Source organism: Mesitornis unicolor, unplaced genomic scaffold, assembly GCF_000695765.1.
Source record: "Mesitornis unicolor isolate BGI_N332 unplaced genomic scaffold, ASM69576v1 scaffold185, whole genome shotgun sequence".
NCBI classification, from domain to species: domain Eukaryota; kingdom Metazoa; phylum Chordata; class Aves; order Mesitornithiformes; family Mesitornithidae; genus Mesitornis; species Mesitornis unicolor.
In genome coordinates, this window is record NW_010186005.1 from 26,231 (window position 1) to 47,862 (window position 21,632).

Below are 21,632 nucleotides of genomic sequence, written 5' to 3' on the forward strand. Positions count from 1 at the left end.
CTGAATGCAAGAGAGGGCAGTTCAAAGTAGGTCATTTATATATTAATGCCCTTCAATATGTCAGTAAGCTTGTTATTAGTCATAATATATATTGGTGGTTCATGCACTCCTACAGATATGTGTCTAAGAGCACAATAATTTGGATATGTCAACTTTTTAAACCTTCTTGCCCAGGTGTATCTTCAGACAGGTTTCACTTATGATTCCCTGTTATATTTTGAAAGGTGGCTGATGTCAGCCAGAGAAAGGCTTTGGGTTTGTTAAAGGAAGGTGTTACTGTGTTAGTGCAAGATGTTTGGCATTTTTTTATGATTGTCACTATATCCTGAATATTATTTGCTAATCATTTATGTACATGGGAAAGTTCTTAAAGCCTGCCTCCATTTTCTGTCTGGATTCAATGAGGTTTCCTCAGAACATCCATTGGAGTTTATACACTCATTTTCGTTTTTCGTGGCTATTTCCTCCCCTTCCCCTGTGATCACACGCAAATACACACGCACAAGGTGCAGAAAACACAAAGGCAAATGGACTACAGTAGTCTAATTCAGTGGCAAACTTTAAAAATATGACAGAACTATTTCAAGCCAAAGTGAATGTTAGCAGGTGTTTCCTATGATGATGTAAATAAGCTTAGCTATTAATTTACCACTAGTGTCAAAAGCGGTTAGCAATTTTAATTCTATGGGAAATCTTATCTTTCTAATGCTGTTTTCACCTCAGTGGGGTGAATCTGATATTTTTCATGGAATAGGAATTAGGGTATTTTGCTCAAAACTTAACACTTCAACAATCAGAATGGTCAGCTGTGTGGGATAGACTTTTTTTTTCAATTTTAATTGGTTTGACATGAAATTGCATCTTACTAATGAAAACTTCAGTTCTGCAGAAAATTTTATTTTAAAAAATTTATTAGTGGGAATTTTTCCAACGTATTATCTTTAAGCCATAACGATAATGAAGTATAGCCATGCACACATGAAGACTAATGCCTAGGTGATACAATTATCCGTCTGAAGACAAAGAAGATTAATATTATGTATAAGTCATTGCATGAGCTTTAGGTGGCTCTTTTAGTAAACATTTAATAATAACTAAAGCCAGGCTTAATAAGCACGGTTGATACAAAAGGACTGTTCTTGGTTCTCCTTGAACTGATAAGAGTTTTACTGCTGAGTCTCTGGTTTGGAATCAAAGGCAGTATTGATTTTTAATGAGAAAAAGCTGGAGGTTCATTGCAATTTAGAAGTCTACAAGCATTCTTATGGTGTTGGGATATAGGCTACCTCCATGTTGACATGATAGAAAGATGATGGAAGTTCAATGAGGTAAAGCTTTGCAGGTGCATTTACACAAATTGCCAGTAACTGTTTACTACACATAGAAAGATCTCTTACAGAAATTTCTTTGTTGTAAACAAGCGTCTCTTTATGGATTCAAACAAGAACGAAAAGTTTAAAAAAAAGTAAAAGAAAATCAGTCTCACAAGGGCATAAAATGTCCAGGACAGTTTCTTGGCTGCTTGACAGCAACTCCGGGCTTTGCAGCCTAGACAGGGCATGTGGGAAAGATTAGGGAGTACATATGACTACTTTATATTGTTCTGGTGGTACAAAGCACTTGTAAACCTTCTTTGCCCTGCTCTTGTGTGCCAACAAATCTTCCCCTTGGAAACTAAAACCTGTAAGAAGTGGCCTATATGCAACCAGACAGTTCAAGAAAGATCCATGTGTTTTAAGGAAATGTATCTTTTAAGCATCAAAATCATCTCCATTTAGCAGAATCAACAGGGAGGGAATTGTGACAAAAGGCATTATTTTGAAATAAATCTTCTAGAACTCAAACACTAAAATTCCTGAACACTAACAACCGTGCTGTCACTAGAAAAATGATTGCATGGTCAGTCATGGTGCTCAGCTTTGAAGGAGCTGGTTTCGTGCTTTCTTTTGCCTTTCTCTAGACTACCCTTCAAGCCCTATCATTCCACCAGACCTTAAATGAAGAACTGCCAGCTCTTAAAGTATTTGTTGGGTTCTTTGTTTTGTTTTGTTTTGTTTTTTTTAAATAAAATCCTTGCAGGAATGTGGAAGTTTCAGTGCAACCTTGCTGGGAATAATCCTGTGTTACCAGGATGAAATTTCTTCTACTTTGAAACTTTCCATTTTCAGCCAATATCTGAGGACATTTACAGGTTTTACAGGAAACAAGATCAAGTAAATTTAAAACAGCTCCAGTTTCTGAATAGTTCACATCCAATACTTTCTTGCAACCCACAATTTGACCAAGGGAAGCTACAGAAGATTGGCCTTCTCTAAAAGCACTGTCTGTGTCAATTTGTGCCCTCAGTGATTTGGAAACTGTCAAATAAAAGACACTCTATCACTGACAGATCTTGAATGACCTAATTGTGTAATGGAAAGTCTTTTAGACATCAGGAAGTATTGCAGGATAGGATTGCTGTTTTCCTCACAGATGGACCTGGGATGCATTGTTGCCATATCTGTGGCAGTAGAGATGTGCAGGAGGGCAAAAGCAGATGTGTTTCTGGAACAGAATTAATGAGCAAGAGAAAGACAAACAATTTATGTTAATTGTGAAATAAGTAAGGTATGAGATAAAAGACACTGGGTTTCAGACAGGAATAGTTTCAAGCAGCATTGTATATGAAATTTGATTTTGGCTGAACAAAAGCTCCTGCCACCAGGGGCCAAACAAATCTCCTTTGTGCACAATACATTTATGAACTGAGTTGGCACCATTATAATAGCCTTCACATATTAAAGCTCATAAAGCTCAATTTTAATTTGAGTATTAACATATTTAAGAGGCTGTCCCATGTCCTATTTTTTGCTATTTATTTTATTTATCTGATAGGCTTTTGGTATGAACCTTGGGATAATTTTCAAAATGGTTCTGAATGACTAATATGTTCTGTTTGCATTCTCAAAATTTCCTCCTTCTGTAACATTTTCTATGAAGATGTAGCAGTTTTCCAGTTAAGAGCTCTAAGGTTGCACCATGTATTTCTAAAAGTTGGAATTTTTATCTTATAAGTATGTCTTGCATCCCCAGTATTGCTTATATTAGAAACCAAAGAAGCATGAAACCTGCTGTTTTGAAATGGAGTCTGACTGAAATGTCAAAAGAAAAATATGTAGTTACAAGACAGTGAGGGAAACATCTGAAATAAAATTTGCTAATTTTATCCTGGAACACTCTTCACAATGGAATAGAATATCTATTTTGAATAGATCATCTTTTAGGCACAACAGCATATGTGCCTGACTAATAAAGTATTTCTGTTTCCTGTTATATATATCTGCTATGTCTTGAAAGAAGAAAACCACTATCTCGGTATTTTGGACTATAATGGGCAGTATTCAGTATTCAGACAATATAGAATTTGACCTGGAGAAATTTCTTGCTGAAGAAAAAGAAGACAAAAACAAAAACAAGCAAACAAACAAAAAACAAACAAACCAAAAAAAGAAAGAAAAAAGACTAGAAATCACTGAAGCTTGCTTGCTATTTACTGTTGATTCATGCTCCTCAGAAGAAACTGCTTACTTTAAGTCCCTGTGGTCTCTGTTTCAGCACAGTCACACCATTCATATTTGCAACATTGTGATTTGATGGTGCCTAGGGCCCAGTTTTTCTTTTTTAAACTTATCTCATTTTATCTGGTCTTTAGGATGATATTAGGATGATAATAATTTAGTTTCAATGGGTAGAATGGTAGTCCTACCAGTCATATAATAGTTGTGTTATGGAGAGTTTTCTATGCAAGCACTGTGTCTTCTGTCAGTGTTCCTCTTTATCTCCCCTGGTTTTAGAATCCAGTATTTTATTTTTCTATTTTTGAATAAATGGTCTGTTGAAAGCAAAATAGGTTTTATTGACATGAATTTCAAAGACAGAAATCTTCAAGAAAGGAGTCATCATTATTATCAAGTAATTGTTCCAAACCGCTCAAAATACTTGTGTATTCTTCAGTTACACTATAATTTCATTAATAATGGAAAAAACATGAACAGAAAACTGTTGCTTTTATGTTCAATATGTATATTGCAATGTCTATTAGCTTTTCTATTTTTCTTTCTTTGTAGGCTTATGATGAAGAAATGTATGGCAGCAAATACCAGTGGATTATTCCAGGGTGGTATGAAAACCTTTGGTGGGAATCCTGGATTAATTCCACACAATGTCTCAGCAAAAATCTTCTCACAGCCATGGAAGGTTATATTGGAGTGGATTTTGAGCCTCTCAGCTCAAAAAGGTTAAAAACCATATCAGGAAGGGTTAGTATTTTTCCTCCAACCATTTAATATATCATCAGTTGTTTTACTTGTGTCTTGACACAGCAAAGCACCAAGGAGGGAGGTGAACCTAAAGGGTTCTTCTATAATGAGGGCTGGCAATCATCATCTTTCCACCGGTTTGCAATTGTCCAATATTTGGAAATCAACTCCAGTTCTCTACAGAGTAAGGAAGCTGTGAAGTTCCTTGCCTTAAATCTCTTCTTTTCTGCCTGTCTGAACATCACAGTTAAATATACAGTAAAGCTTGAATTATAGTCTGCAGAATCATGTGCTGCATCACATCAAGTTAAATTGTTGAGCAGAAAACCAGAAAACTTTTATGTTTAAACCTAATCCTGCAAATGACTAATTTCATTGGTGAAATTTGACTCTCAGAGGTAGGGGGTAGGGCTTGTTTTAAATATGTAAATATTGTGTTATTTCCATAAAGTACACAACATTTAATCACAGAACAAGTTCATACACACTCTGGCCAATGAATAAACATCCCTGATCTTGCTGCTTTTCATCTTTTTTCATCTGTCTTTTATGCCTTGCTGAGTGAGCACAGAAGACAACTTTATAAAAAGGCAACTCATCATAAGATAGCACACCATAAAAAGCATAGTAAACTTGTAAAACATAGATAAACTGCCACTCAGAAAACTTCACAGTAAGCAAATAGTTGTTCAAGTCAAGACTATTTGATTTGCATTATCCTATAAAGTGTAACCAGACCACTGATTTGCTGGGGTACAGATTTATTCTCTTTTCTAGTATTATGGCTCACCAGTATGCTGGTAGCTTTGATTGAACTGAAGCCTTTTGCACAAAGGGAAAATAAAGCAAGTTGTCTTTCATACAGAGAAGCAGACAACTGCTTTTCAGTCTCTATCTCCTAGGTCTCACCATCAGTCTTGTAGGTCAGACAGCACATATTTTTTGAATTTTACTTTCTTTCTTAATTTTTGTTTTGGCGGCCTTTTCTGTATTAATCATGCATGTCTCTAAATTGGAGGGTGCAATTTGAATTTTATGCTTGGACACAAATCTATAAAAAGTTAAGTATTGAAGTAAAACTGTGGTTTTTCTCCTCTGCAGACTCCACAGCAATATGAAAAGGAATATAATGCTAAGCGTGGTGATGGGCAATCCAGCAAATTTCATGGTTATGCCTATGACGGAATATGGGTGATTGCCAAGACTCTGCAGCGAGCAATGAAGTATCTGAATGCCACCAACAAGCACCAAAAAATTGAAGATTTTAACTATACAAATCACAAACTTGGCAAAATTTTTCTAGATGCTATGAATGAAACCAACTTCTTTGGAGTGACGGTAAGTCCTAAACAAATACCTGTGAGGTGAGGGAGGCTTGTGATTTTATGTCAGTAGCTGAAAAAAGCATTAAATTTTAAAGACTTGAAAAAGAAACACAGTCATGTATTTCTTATACCTTCAGAGCTTCCAGTTTTATTTTATCTTAAAAATTAATATTGTTGCCTTGCTCATTACCTGTTTTCTGTTGCCAAGTGATGACACTGTACAGTTCCTCAGTTACCAGATTTGTAAGCATGGATGTCTTTTGAATTAGCAACTCAGAGTGGTCTTAAGGGAACCGCCAGTGTTGCAAATTGCAGTGACCTTTTAAGTGGCTGTTTTAGCAGTTGAGGAGTAGCTGGAATGTGATCTGAAAATACCTCCTATTTCCCTTCATCATTTATTTTTGGTGATAAGTTATAACTAATGGGTATATAGCTAGGTATATGTGTATATATATGTGTGTATAGATATAGGTGTATATATATATTAGTTATAACTATAGTTTATAACTAATAGGTACACTAATGTCTCCAGCTCCAGTGCTGTACATCTTAGATATTCTTACTACATATGTCAGTTACCATTTCAGTTTATTTATAATTTGTATTATTTCACAGTCAAGTACAAAACATGTTGACTATGGCTTAAGAACTGGTTACATATAGTAATAACCTCATTCTACACATTCAACACATTAAAACCAGTGTTTCAATCACACCAGCGCAAACTCATAGTAATTTTTTTTAATTGACATTGCTTCTAGTTTTTAGAAGAGTAAAATGGGCAATAGGAGCATGGCCCTAAAACTTCTTCATTACTTAATTATATTTGACACGTCAGTCAGAAGTTAATGGCACATCATTGTTCAGGAGTGTTGCAGAACCATACTCCTTCACCAAGAGAGATGAGCAGACCCCATTTCACAGAGAATGGTCTTCAACAAACATATACATATATATATATATATGCAGCAAGCAAGGAACCTACTGGAATATGCTTTCTTAAGTAGTGTACTGGTGCTGCAACGTGGCTAGATAAGGAAATCAGAGTTTTAAAGAAATGTGTATTTCAGCGCTGAGTGGAGGGAGTGCTTTTAGGTACCTCCTTGCAGCCAGAGCATGCAGAAAGTTGACATTATTTGTGCCACTGTGCAGTAGCTTGTCAGAGTCTGTCCCCATGTTAATTTAAGTTGTCTTAGATACCAGTTAACCTCAAAACATGTTGAAGTATCAAAACTAAGGTTGTCATACATGTCACAAATTGGATCAAGGTGGAAATATCTATGTATAGACATTGAGTGCAGGCTCAAATTTTGGTGTCCTTGTTAATTGTTGAAGAAGCCTGTGTTTTGTATCACAGTGCAATTGAAGCTAAATTAGGATCTGTAAGTATAAAACCAATCATATGGCAAGACTATACTAGAATCTAGTTGCCTGTACAATATGAACTGTGCTTTCTTTTTACAGTTAATTTGACTGAAGGTTTCAGTAAGATAATGTGCAATTACGGGTTATCCCATTGCATTCATAGCATGACTGGATCTTTGGTAAAACTTTCAGTCAGCAGCAGCTATAAACCAGACCCTGCAGGGACTCAGACATCTCTGTTCCCAGTTATTCCAAGTACAGTATCTCTCAATGTGGATGAGATTGTATATTGTTATACAGCTCCTTTGTTTTTCTTTTTATGTCTTAGCCTTTTTGCCTGCTGTTTTGTCTTGACAGCCAATTATGGTAAAAATGATAGATTTCATTAGCACTTCACACTGCCCTTCACTGCTCCCTCCGCCCAAAAACCCCCCAAACCTAAGAAGAAGAGTCTTTTTAGTTGCAGAGACACCAACAAAACCTCACATATGAACTGCGCCCCTTTAGGGAGGGATTGAATCAAATTTTCCCCAGCTATATTCAGCCATGTTTACTTACTCTATTCCCTCAGGTATAATGGTATTTAAAGAAATTAACTTTTTAAATAAATAACAGCTATATTTTCTTAGGATATAATTAAGTTTTTCCAGGCAGTGTGAAGAAGAATAATTTTATAGCAGCTATTATAAGTTTTGCATTGAAATGTTCAGAAAGTTGAAGGAATAGATTGAATCTTACCAGAAATATTTTTTAACTTTATATTCTTCAGTCTAATAAATTGCTGTCATTTGTGAACTAATTTAAAACTTCCACTGGAACATAAGTTTTAGGTCTCAGAGTGCCAAATCTCATTTTAATATTTTTTTCCAGAAAAAGTATTTTAGTATAAAATTTTTTACAATTACTTTTAAAAACTTACTCTAAACAGGAAAAGGACATTCATTTATTATAGAGTATCTATGCCAAGTATAAAATGAGTTTCTGAAAAAAAAAAAAGAAAAAATAAAAGGAAGGACTAAATCTGATCAATCTTCAAAAACTCATCCAATGTTACAGTAAAATTAGTTTTTAATTATTAGGTAAGAGGGACAAGAAGTGGTAGAAAAGAATCTAAAAAATGCACAATCTGTTAAGAAGAGGCATCTTTTTAATGCTTTCTGTGAATATGTTATCAGAAACACTGTCATGTCACAAAAAATAAATCTCATTACCCAATTTTAATTTTCTTTGATATTATTTATAGTAAACCACAAAAATATAGTCACTGTTAAGTGGTGGGTTTAGTGGAATTTTTTTAAACAAATTTGAATAGACTTTCTGGGAGTGAAGTGTGCTAGTTCCTGATTACACAGAATGTCATTCATTCAGTTTTCTTTTCTTTTTTCTTATCTTCTTTTTTTTTTTTTTAATTCCTAGGAGACGACATTTAGAAAACCATTTAAGCCATTGCCCAAAGACTTGACAGAACTAGTCCTCTTTTTGTGCATCAGAAACTCAGTACATAGATGTTACTTCTTCTTCTAATTCTACTGTCAGAAACCTATGGGAAAGAAAATAATAACTATTCCTTAAACATTCCTGAAGGTTCTGCACTTTTTCTGGATTTTTTTCCTCTTAGCAAAATTATTCCTTCTGTTATGTTTCCTTCATACTTACCTGACTTATAGTCATGTTGATTGCCATATAATTTCTTTGTGTATTTTGAATATAGAACAAGGAGACGTATATTTGGTGTTTTGTCAGAAAACAGTAATATAGTTATCTGCTACACTATTTCAAAGTTCAGATGGGTACTGTTTTACCAGTGCAAAATAGTTTTGTGATGAGAAATGCCCTATGAACAAACGAAAGGCCTGCAGGGATGTCCCTACAGTTTTGTTAGTCTGAATGTACCAGTTCTGCAGTCGGATCCCCTGATGCTGGCCATTTGCAAATCAAGTGAAACATTGTGTGGTTAGAATGGTCCATCTGCAATGACCAGCTTTCAGGACAGGAGTCCTTTTGGTTCAGGATTAGCTTGGCTTTCATGGTTTATGTTTTTCTACTTACTTGGTTATCAGAACACTTACTTATTTTTTTAATGGGAAAATTATTGAAACAAAAAATTCTCTTAAAGGATATTGGACATTTTTTTCTGCTTTTCTTATTCCAAATAAAGCCAGTTTCATAAACTGAATGCAACCCTGCCACCCTAATGGTTTATCAACTGTCAGATGCCTGCTTCCTTGCTAAATATATCCCTCTTCTCAAATAGCACACATTCATTCTGATAACCTAAGTGTCAGAAGATGAAAGATAAGAAAAGATGCACTCACACAATTTATTTTGGCACAATTTAGATATCTGAGGAGTCTCCTTCGTTAGCTGGTAGAGCCATTGAAGGTAAATTAGATCTGCAGAATCTATTGTGGTCTCTGTTGAAGTGTTACTACTCTAAATCAGTGCAGAGTGATAAAGCAGTGGGAAACAAAATTTGTATCTGGGATATCTATATATCTACATATCAGTTATACAGCAGTTTATAGCATACTACCTATAACATGCCTACCATGTATGCGTGAAAGCCAAAGAGGATTTTCCACAGAGTTAGAATAATACGCCTAAAGTAAGGCTGTTTGCCTAAAAGATTTTTTTTTAAAAAAAGAAAAAGTCTAACTTTATTTTGTATACTGCTACCATAGTATAAATTGGAAGCTTGATAATTAGTGAAGGATTAGTTCTGTCTTTCAGGGGGTCTTCCTAGGTTACTGAGTCATATTAAGTGCTGAATCAAAATGCAACTAGAAGATGGTAGGATTTTGGTTTAGTATTTTTTTCCATTTTTTTAATTGTAAAGGCTATGGATGGTTACATAGTTCCTTACAACTACGAAAATGTTTATATTTGTTAACAAAAAAAGTGTTGGTTATAATTGGAAAGATATGACAGACCACATTTGTTATCAGTATAGCAAAAGTTTGTATTGGTTCCATGGGGTATTCAGGTGGTAGGAAAAATACATTGCATGTTGGAGATAAATTTTAAATTTATTTTTTTATAAAAAGCATGACATTATTCTTCTAATTTTCTAATCATTTCACCTACATCCCTGATGTCATGTCATGATTATTACCATTCTTTCTGGTTTATGCCTGAAGTCCTGTAAATGTGGCGGTAGGGTATTCTGCTGCTTGAGTTTATTGCTATAATCTGTGATTATAAATCAGTCTTCAGACTTGTTGCTTTATTTCTCATCCTTCTGGCCTTCTATTATTTGTGTGTAATAGAAAAAGAATTGCAGTGGAGGAGAGAGAAAATTAAATACTGTATTGTCTTTCCTTCTGTGTTAGCCATAGACTCTAGCACAGTAGGATAAAATTCCATCACAGTAGCTGCTGCAGAATTGAAACCACAGCCATGAAATAGCTTTCAGGTCTGTCCCTGGCATCCTGCATTTGAATGGACCCAGACATGTTTCATAACAGGAAAAATGCTTATTGATATGAAGTTCATTTTATATTTTGATTATTTCTGAAGATTGATTTTAGCAGCTTGCCTCCAGATTCCAGGCTTCAGCAGTTGCTGTGCTGTACAAGCATCTCAGAAACATAGGAGGTGTTAGCATCAGAATATAAACAGGAAGAAAGTATTTATTTCATGTCATCCTGGAAAAACAGCATGCCCTAAGACTGTTAAATTAAGGAATACTTTAGTCTTTGGCAGAGAATCAGATGGAATTAGTATGGACCTCAGCAGAGTGAATTTATGCTTTAAGGGGGTCTAGCAAACATTTCTGTAGTGGCATTGATCAGTGTGGCTAATTTTGCATGAACAGTTCTGAATTAAGCCTCAAAGAGCTGTTTATACCTGGAGTCAAATTTTCTTTGTTGGCATGGCTGAGGTAAGAGCAGATAGTAGAAGTACTGGGAGAGGGCAGAAATTTTAATAAAGTAACCTCTTGTTAATCTAGAATAGTGCTTTAAAAATAGATTTAATTTCATAAAGGGAGCTGAGGTGTAGGTTTACTGTGCAGTAGAATACCTAGCACTATAAAGATAGCTCTCCCTGAGAAATGCTTTTGAATACTCCATCGAATTTTACTTGGTCTTCATTTTGAGCATTTAAAAATTTCCATTTACATCCATAATTGGGCTATTTGAGGGAGTTCAAGAAGCTAGCAAAATTCATAGTCAGGAAACTATGTATATGTATGTATGTATACACAGAGATGCATGTGCTCACAACCCACTCTGACTATTGGCAGATCCCAGTTTTTTCCACACCTGACCCCGTGGGTGATTGAGTGTGAACCACTCTGAACTTAGTGCTCTGTGTTTCCTTTTGATTTTTCAGACCTTGCTTCCTGTTACAGGGCTTTTTGTGTAGCACAAGAAAGAAAAATATATGGGGTCTGGCTGGAAGCAAGACCTCCTACATGTTTTCCCTGAACCTTAAAATTGAGCCTGCCTCAGTGGAGATAAATGTGGTGTATCTCTTACTTCCTTACTCCCTCCTGACTGTCAGTGCATTATCCAAGTCAGACAAGCAACTGAGAGCAGTACAATGAGTTGGTGAAATAATTTGCTCTCTATGTGGCCAATTCATTTAGGAGACTTCTCAAAATAGAGAGATGCTAAAGTAAGCCATCATCAAGTTTGCATAGGGCCATAAATAATGTTTGCTCATTAGGAAAATTCAGTGCAAATGTTTTCATCTGCCAGCAATGTAAAACTGCACACAGAAAAAAATCCTAGCTTTTAGTGAGAACTGAGATTAACTGTAACATTTCAAGATTAGCCCTCAAGCTAATCAGCAGCTGATGATTTAATAGATATAGTAGGTGGCAAATAAAAAAGGCTTTAGTCTAAAGTTGTAGAACACTTATTACTGCATCTGTCATTCTAATAGGTGGATATTTTATGAAAATAAAAGAGCAACATACATTTACAGAAAAGCTAGTGAAACATTTTCGAAGATCTGGCTAACGTGTCTGAGCTTCCTCTGCTATTTGTTTAATTTGTCTGTATCTAGACAGTCTTTAACATAATACATAGTATGGCCTAGAAGCTGTTTTGGGTACAGAAAGTGGATTTCCCTACTAATAATAAAGAAACAAGGCTTTACTGAAGGTGACTGCATTGACTAATTGGTGGTGCAGATTTGTCCTTCACAGGATAAGTCTCCTTCAAGCTGCTGAGGAAACAAAGCACATTTCAGTAGATCCACCATCCTGTTTTTTCTGGTTTTGCTGCTGCCTGCTTCCAATCCACCTTAGTTTATCGTTTTTTGGTTTTGTTTTCTCTTGTCATGTTTTTCTTTTCTGTAGTCTTTGAAGTTGAATGATGAAAGACTAGAGAAAAAAATAACATTTACCAAATTTGGAATCTTTGCCCTGCTCTGGATCAACAGTTAAGCTGGGAGAGGGTACCAATGGTTTTAAAGGAAATTTTCAAAACGGGTTTTTTGTTTGGTTTTTTTTCTGCCAGTTGGTTTCATCTGAGGTCAGTATAGAGGGCCATTTGAAAAAAAAAAAAGACACTGAGAGAGGGGACAGTCTATACATGCTGGGCAAGCAACATCCAAACTACAGGTTCTGGTATCTCTTGCATAAGTAGGAGAATGTTTTTTCATGATGGCTAGAAGGCCTTTGATGTTCTGTATAGACAGAAGTACTAGGCAGGTAAGGTGTTCCTTTGCCACCTCTCCAGCATGTAGTAGAAGAAGAAGGAAAAATGTTATGCACCTTCTTTCATTGTGATAGAGCCCTGTGTCATGCTTCACCAGGTTTTTTTAGGAACTGATAGGAAATCACAGAATCACAGAATAGTAGGGGTTGGAAGGGACCTCTGGAGATCTTCCCATCCAACCTCCTTGCTGAAGCAGTTCACCTATGGCAGGTCACACAGGAACACATCCGGGCGGGTTTTGAATGTCTCCAGAGAAGGAGACTCCACAAGCTCTCTGGGCAGCCTGTTCCAGTGCTCTGTCACTTTTAGTGTAAAGGTTTTCCTCATGTTGAGCTTGTCCCTGTCCTGTCACTGGGCACCACTGAACAGAGCCTCTTGACACCTGCCCTTTAGGTATTTATAAGCATTTATAAGATCCCCTCTTAGCCTTCTCTTCTCCAGGCTAAACAGACCCAGGTCTCTCAGCCATTCCTCACAAGAGGCTCCAGTCCCCTAATAATCTTTGAAATGTTGTTCATGTGCCTATTGAAAAAAGGTTGATAATATAAAATCTTAATAACACTTACAAAGAAGTGAATCTCTTGCAATAAGTGTACCATTGAAATATTTCTGCAAACCTGGATTACCTCTGTCCACCTATACTGTGGCTTCAAACCACATCAGTATCTTATGATCAAAGGCAGATGACGCATCAGCATGGATATCTGGTGATGATCCCGTATCATCAAGACAATATGCACAACATGTCTCTCTTTCCCATGTACAAACCTGTTGAAAACAGTTAAGGATTTGCAATATATGCTATAAGAACTGAGCAGTCTCCACTGCAACTAGAATACAAAATGGAAAATGTAGTGCAAGGTGTGTGGTGTTGACAAAGTTGCAAATCCCGTATCAGCAAGACAATATGCACAACATGTCTCTCCCATGTACAAACCTGTTGAAAACAGTTAAGGATTTGCAATATATGCTATAAGAACTGAGCAGTCTCCACTGCAACTAGAATACAAAATGGAAAATGTAGTGCAAGGTGTGTGGTGTTGACAAAGTTGCAAATATCTAACTTTCTCTTAATGAAATTTAGTGACTTCTTTCACTGAAATTGCCACCATGTAACCTCCCAAGAAAGGACTAGGACATTGCTGTTGAGGTGCAGAAGGAAAGCAAAGTGTGATGGAGAAGGGAAAGTCTCAGGTGCTTTAGTTGCTCTATTTAATTGCTCAACCTGCTGCTATTCTTGGTAACTGTGGTAGCACATAATGTGTTAATTAATGCAGTAGCCTGGCAAACAACTGTCTGGAGTGTTATGATTACATAGCACAGGTTAAAATTGTTTCAAGCCCCCTTCAAGTCTTATTGCCTTCAAAGGAAGGCTGCACCTTCCCCACGAGAGAAATGTCTTCAGTGCAAAGGGGACAGACAAAGAGTGAGCAGGGTCTGGAATCTGGATAGGGAAACCCTGAGAGAGGAATTATATTCATAGTTATGTCTCTACTTGCTACACCTTTTTTAACTACAGTGGCTCTGGAAAGGAAGACTGCAGAAAAAGGTGTATTTAGAAGGATATAATGGGAAAGGAAAAGATTTACTGGAAAGCTTTCATATAACCTGCATCACCAAGCAGTTCTGTGTTTCCAGTCTCCAGTGCCTCTTGTTCTTGTTCTGATTTGCTTAATAGTGCATAGAGTTTAATGAACATCTTCTCACCTGACTGTGCTGCTCTTGAAACTGGTTTTACTCTCCTTGTTGAAGAGCAGATCACTATCAGACTATACTAATTTCATAGAAATATGTCCAGATATAGACATATATATATGGGCCATGTACTTACTAGATGGACCGTGTAAGTGTTTAATAGATGGAGTACGATGAACCAGCTAGATTCTTTTATGGTCACCTGGCAGAGATGGTGTGCAAATCCAAGGAGTACAGGCTGGCACAAGCACGGCTGAGCCATGCTTCCAGATGAGTTTTTGCAGATGAAGCAATGGCACATAGGCAAAAATCTAGGAATTATAGACCTTCCAAGGTAACAGTGTTTTTCAGTGGTATAGTTATTCCTGCATTTGGTGTTGCTAAGACAAAAAAAAAAGATGTACTGCAAATTTAGGGATGCTACTGCTTCTATCTGCTATGTCTCCATTTGAAATTACAAGAAAAGACATCTTCCATGGATATTTCCAAGCCCTCAGCTGCCCAGTGGTTTGGGTATAAAATACCCCAGACATGGTACAGCCTTCATTTGGAACTTATTCTATTGGTATGCACAGTGGTCGAAGTAGAACGACGAGTTATCCTCCATCACAGAATCAGCCCCAGTCAGCAAACTCTTTCCTCAGACCTACCCTTGAGTATCTCCCTTCCCTCCTAGAAGGAAGCACTGGAGAAGAACCTGAGTTAGCTTGAAGTTTGAGATGTGAATGCCTTTTAGTCATGACTCTAGAGTTAAAAACCACCATCATTTTAGAGACAACATATTTTAGAGATGGTATAAAATTGAATTCCTGAGTGCTAGAGGGTATTACAGTTCTTGTTTTATTTTCCACGGGAACAGATGTTATCCCTGCTGCCTTGGGATTGTTCCAGCTCTGGCAATTCCACTCTGTGTACTTAAAACTCTCACTGAGTTTTCAGACGGGTAAGGAACTTATTATTTACTAGCTTTACACCAGGACTCTTCTGGGACAACAAGTGCCATAAAGATGCAAAATTTTAGTATTATTGTTCTCACTTCTTTTATTAGACATTGCATTTTATTATTATTTCACTGTATATGCAAAGTATAGTAAGATTTTACTGGTTTGACCCTGTTCCTGTTTCAATCAGTGGAAATCTCTTTTAACTTCATCATGAGCAGGGAGAAGTCCTTACCTAGCAAAGTGCGTTAATAAGTAATTTGTGGATATAACTCATAATAATATTCCAAAATCCTTTTTGCTCACATAAAATTTAGAAGAAAATTCTTCTGAAATGCTTTCTAGAGTTAATGAATATATTTTAGGAGTGCTGATTAGTTGTAATGCTGTAAGTTAGTAATGAATGATTAGACACGAGAGCTTGTTCAAGCACATTTAGAGAATGCCTCTAGACAGTGTACTATGTGGAATTACATGACTCTGATGTCAAATAACTGTGAGCGATTGAAATAATGTGGTGGAGTACAGCAATTTAAAAAGTAACGTCTACTGATGCCTCTACAAGGCTACAACTTCTAATGCAGATCATGTAAATCAAAGAAATGCTGAATATTTCAGTGATTGGTTGTGCATATTATATATATTCTTCTGGCACAACAGTGTAATTCTTGACTGGATATCAGATATTTAGGAATATGAGATAGTAAGATGTAAAAAAGATAAAGGAGAAATCGCAGAGAGGGTACAGATAATATTATGAAGGTTAAAGCAATAGGAATAGGAATTTCCTAAGCAATAGGAAATCTACTCATGATACAGTCTGTGCAAATCTAAAGCATATTTTTCTACTGTTCTTTGAAGAGCTCTTATAGTATTCTAAACTCTTCTCAATATCTGTTTTGGTTTATCTTAAGTAATTTTAGTATTTTAAAGTTAGTTTCAAGGATTTTAAGAGTTTATAAAATGATTAGAGCACACAAATGTTGAGTATATTTCTAAATATGCTGAAATCTTAAACCAGGTTAATTTAGGAAGTAAATTAAAAAGTGTAAAATTAGTTCTTACCTTCTTGTTTTAATTCTTTACGTCACTGTTTTGGATACTTTAAAAAAATAAATAAAAGAAATGCATTTTTCTGATAATTCTTGTGTTACATTTACAAAGATCTGTTGATTTAAGTTAATTAGACTACTTTTCTCCGTTGCTGAATAGATGCATGGCAAACTGTATTTTATGTTCTGTTTTCATCTAGGTTATCCCATCAGTGGGCAATTAAAAAAACTTTTAAAAGGAGTCTTTTTTTGTCTTTAGTGAAAGTGACCTACATTAATGTTGCGAGAATTAGAATTTAGCCTGGTAGAAATTTTTCTGTGCACCTAAGAGAAAAATTTTCCCTTGGAGAATATTTTGCAATGTGACTTTTTTTTTTCTGACCAGCAAAAAAAATAATAAGAAAAGTAAACATTTAAAACTGTATTTTAAATCTCTGTTCATACTGTAGTACTCTTGATATTTTGGCTTCACCAATTAACATACACTCTGCTGTTGTTAATCTTTATGACAGCTCAAGGCAAAATTATTTCTTAACTTGAATATAGCATTTTGCTGAGTGAATCCACCTGTAACGTTAAAAATGGTGTTATTAGCTGACTTAGCCTGGAGATGCTCTGAGGTTGTCAGGTCTGATGTTCAATGGATTATATTTTCATACATCACTGCTCCTCTTTTCTGGCAGTCAAGATTTCTATGATGAACTAGTTTTCTTCCTTGGAGAGGTGCTCCAGTTGCAAATAGGATTCTTGGAGCCTGCAAGCACTTTAGTGAAACACATGAAAATTAAAGTATTATAATGACATTTACTGTAGGCACATGCACAGTACATTTTTACATAGTTTTCCAGTATTTTTGGAATCATCTTTTAGGACTTCTGCATTTGTTATCTTCTGCTCTTCTCTCCACCACCTTCTCGTAGCAGGTTGCTGCCACAGCTGTTGCTGGTGATGAGGATGTTTTTTGGATTATCTAGCCTCTGCTAGAGCAATGTTAAGATAGTGTTCTTTTTTAAGATCTTGTAACACAACTAAGACTTCAGGAGAGTATATCGTATGATAGGACTTCCCTCTTGGAGTTCTTCCCATGAAGGAACTTGTGGAAGGTGAAGTGCAGCAAGGGCCTTGCAGATGCCCCTTGAGTCGAGGACAGCATGGTCTACTTGTGCTGAGTCCCAGCTTCAGAGCTGCCCTGGCAAAAGAGACAGTGGCCAAAGGCAGCAATTTGCAAAATAAAGTAGACTGCCTTTTTTTTTTCTTTTTCTCCAACCCCCTCATTTGCACAATTTGAAAGTATTTCTGTTCTGTAAGTTTTAGAAATGTAGTACCAGGATTCTGCCTTCTTCATGATCACACACTTTATATCTGGTCTGTAATGACAGCTAAGGCTGCCAGTGTATGAACCCAAAACAATTAGTAGAAAGGAGACTGCTTTGTCATTTTGTTATAAACAGTTTTAGTCAAACCTAGACCCATCATGCCTCACTTGTTGAGTACTTCTGCGTGACAATAGTTTTCCCAGTCCTGTGATTTTTTAAGGACATCTAATGCATCAAAATTGTAGCCATGACCACTAACCACTGTCAGGAATTGTATTATTCTTTTAGACCATGGTCTAAAGAGAAGTTCACATATCTCTATGTTGCTGCTACTTTTAAGAGTATGTATTTATATATCTATGTATCCATATATCCATATATTCATATATCTAGACTCCATCATCTAGCCAAAGCTAGATGAAAGAGTTGGCCATATACTGTATTTCAAAATCAGCAAAAGCTATAGGGGTTTTCCATCTATGATGGATTGATGTGTGGTTTTTTGTCAAATCTATTATCAGTAGGCATAAATTAGCTATATAGGAGTTAGCCCTTTAATTGGAAAACTTTGAAAAACATAGTTATGGATTATTTTATACCTTGTAAATTCTACCCCTCATATACCCTGTAAATTGTGCCTCAAAACTTCTGGTGAAATTCTTCTGGCTGTGCAGTTTCAGTGCTGCCTCATTCATTCTAGCTGCTGGATTCAACAGCAGTTGAGTTGTGTTTGATCATGTAATTAGAATGATGTTGTGCATAAGCAGTCATCATTATCAGTGCTGCAAAATATACAGAGCTAAAAACCACAGCTAGAGATTGCAAAGAATATTGTCCCAGGAATGAGAGACAGCAGCAGAGAGCCTGGAAACTTTTCCTCCCTCCCTCAGCCACCCTTAGTGAAGGACAGGGTCCCACTCCACACAGTGCCTCTAGTAGGACATAGCTTCTTGAATCATTTGTGGATCCTCACAAACTGAAGGTCTTGCTTCACCTGGCTTTCTAGCCCTACGTGCCACTGCTCGACTTGCTTTCTGATGCCGTGTGTTGGCACTGTGGGGCTACAGCCTCAGCACGTTCATATTGAGCTACTTTTTGGTTAAAATGTTCTTCAGGAGTTAAATGTTCTGCAGGACTTAAAAAAGGGGGAAGAAGTTACAGCAATCAGAAGTGCACATCTCAGCTGAATGTGAATTCTGTAAGACAGAGGTAAACTTCTGTAGCCCAGAGCTCAGCTCTGCTGAGCTCAGATGCTTGCTGCATACCAGAGAGGCATGTGAGCATCTCCAAAAGAGGCTGCAATGATATTTGCTAATTGGAAGTGTTAGAATTTCTTAACACTGAGTTTTATAAGATCAGAGTCACATATCAGAAATTTTGTTATTGGTGTTCTTGTTATGAATGTCTCTGTAGCTTGGCATTTGAGACCCAAAATAGCTATCTTTTCAGTTAATTTCTTCTTTTTTTCTTTTTTTCTTTTTTTTTTTTATAACCCTTTCCTGGTGTGTGGCTACACAATTTCCTTTCCATTTTGACAGTTTCGTTGATATAGAAGCAAGGCAAAAGTTTGAAAAAAGCAATTATGACATCACGAAATTTTATAAAGGATTACAAATATAAATTGCCTCAGGTAAGAAGACATAGATCAATTAATTTGCATCTAGAAGTAAATCAGTCATGCTACACATACTGCTGAGGAATAATTGTTGGTCCCTTTGGATGAGTAGGAAACAAACTAACATAGCATTAAACACTGCATCACATACTGATAGTATAGACTTCAGGTGCCTCACAAGGCCATTGTAAGGAATTTTCCATTGTAACCTCTGATGTTGTTTATTGCTTTGTAGAGTTTTGCCTGATTTTAAAGCTACTTATTTTAATGGATTTATCCTGTAGCCTGCTCTTCGAAAGCAAAGACTGTGTCACCATGGAAATTTGAATCTCTTTGTGTCTAGATGATGTTTTCTCTTAGTTTTCATGTTGAAGATGCTGGTTACTTTATAGAGGTCAAAGAGCCACAATTAGTAGTCTGGAAAAGATTTAATGCTCAGTTTTCAGACTAATGTTTTAGACCTGTGCAAGTTATTGTCAAGTGTTTCTTCTTGCAGAAAGTAAGGTAAAAGTTTATGGGAAGAAAGACATCCTTTAGTGGATATGTCCTAACGGTGCAGTAGAGCAAATGAAACTTTTTCTCTGCATTAGGTCTGTTTTCCATATCACAGCTGTTAAGTCCCAAGGAACACTGTAGGGGTCATTTCTCCACTTTGAGGCAACCCCTAACCTGAGAGGGAAAGGAGGAAGCCTGGTCAAGAGCACTTCTGAAGTGCATCCCAGCTGCTCCTGGGCTATGGGAGAAACTGTTGCAGAGGGAACAGAAATCCCTGTAGATGTAGTTAAGAAAACATCTGGGTAAGTAAGTGTTGTGGATCATGAATATTAACCATACTTTCCCTTAAAACCTAAGTGGTGGCATCTGAGTCACCAGACTCATAGGTTTCTGTAGCTGTTACTGCAAACAGTATATACACATGGAGGGAAGAAAGGAAGGAAAATGTTGTAACTACCTCTCAAATTATTTATTTTCAGATCTGCTTTTGATATTTGAGCATTTGGGGTTTTTAAGATCTGGACATTTTAGATTTCTATATTTGTATGGTGCATCAGTGAGTAAATGTCAGCTGTTAAAAATGTTCAGGCAAGTAAAGGTGCGGCTAAGCACCTAGAATATTGATTTTCTCATGCAACTTATAAGTTAGTATGTATTTAAACATATGTTTACTGACTGAAATAATCTGTAAGAGTATGTCCACAGGAAAGTGTGTGATGCACCTTACATATATCATGATAATAATTTTATCTGCCTTCTGCATTCAGTGTATTTTAGATCAGCATTTTGATGAACTAGTAAATTGGTCATAGGGTCACCCAGTGAGGTAAGGTACAAAAGAGCCATATTAGAAAGAACTCCATATAAAATGATAAAATGAAGATGGAAGATCCTAGTTATTGCCCATTTACAAATGTCAAACTCCGTATTTCTCCACTCTAAATCAAGGGAACATATGATATGTAACCAAATGTTTAAAAACTGTAGAATGTTCTTTCTCTACTTCTGAATATGGATACTTAAAAGTATCGGGGGCAGAAAGGCTGAATTTCTTATTTGATTTCTGAAAAATATTTTCCCTGAGGCTTTTAAACTGTTTACACTCATCTTTCTCTTAGGCTCTGATTAAGTCCTTAAGAGCACACTGAATATTAAGCATGTGTTTTCCAAATGGACAGGTAAAGGGCTGTATTGTATCAAGTCTTAGAAATGTACATTCCTTTTTTTGCAAGGTAGGTTGTATCCAAGTAAAAGAAACATTTCCCATCTAGAGTTAATGTTTAGTAAACTCTCTTTGTGGAACTGCTTTGCAATATTTCAAATGCTAAGTAAGACAGTGTAAACTCGTTATACAAAATGTGGGTATTATACAATTTTTGCTGTGCATCGCAGTGAAATTAAAGGCATGTCAGACTTAGGCTTTTCAATAAAGGCATGCCATAGCCTGGGGGCTTGTCATGGCTGAAAATCTAGTTTGTGACATGCTTTTCTCTTCTCTGAGTGACATGCGAGGCAGTGCTACAACCCAAACTACAATGCTAGCAGAGATGGAATGTGTTAGGCTTTTGCAGACTGCATGTATTTCATGATCTTAAGTTATAAATATAAGTATCAATTGGAGACAACAAAATTACAATAAGAAATTCAGTGTTAGGTTGGCTTTTTTATTGAGGCCTAGAAATGTTTTTTAAAATACGTAAACTATGGACTCCTGACAGTCAGTAACAAAATGCAGCTGTGTGTGATGCAGTCCCAATACAACACAGCAACCTTATTTTCTCTTGTGTCTTTCATACCAACTACATCTCAGACTGCTTTCCACAATGCTCGGTAATGCCTGGCAGTACATAAGAGAGAGTAGCCA

At 36.3% G+C, this 21,632-nt stretch overlaps 1 protein-coding gene across 1 annotated transcript in view; it reads left to right on the forward strand.

The window, feature by feature from the left end:
• Positions 1-21,632, forward strand: part of GABBR2 (gamma-aminobutyric acid (GABA) B receptor, 2) — a 251,377-nt gene that overhangs the window by 9,694 nt on the left and 220,051 nt on the right. The window contains exons 4-5 of the mRNA XM_010184999.1: positions 4,107-4,298; positions 5,400-5,636. Coding sequence (XP_010183301.1) covers positions 4,107-4,298; positions 5,400-5,636 — 429 coding nt within the window. The remainder of the gene's footprint in view (positions 1-4,106; positions 4,299-5,399; positions 5,637-21,632) is intronic.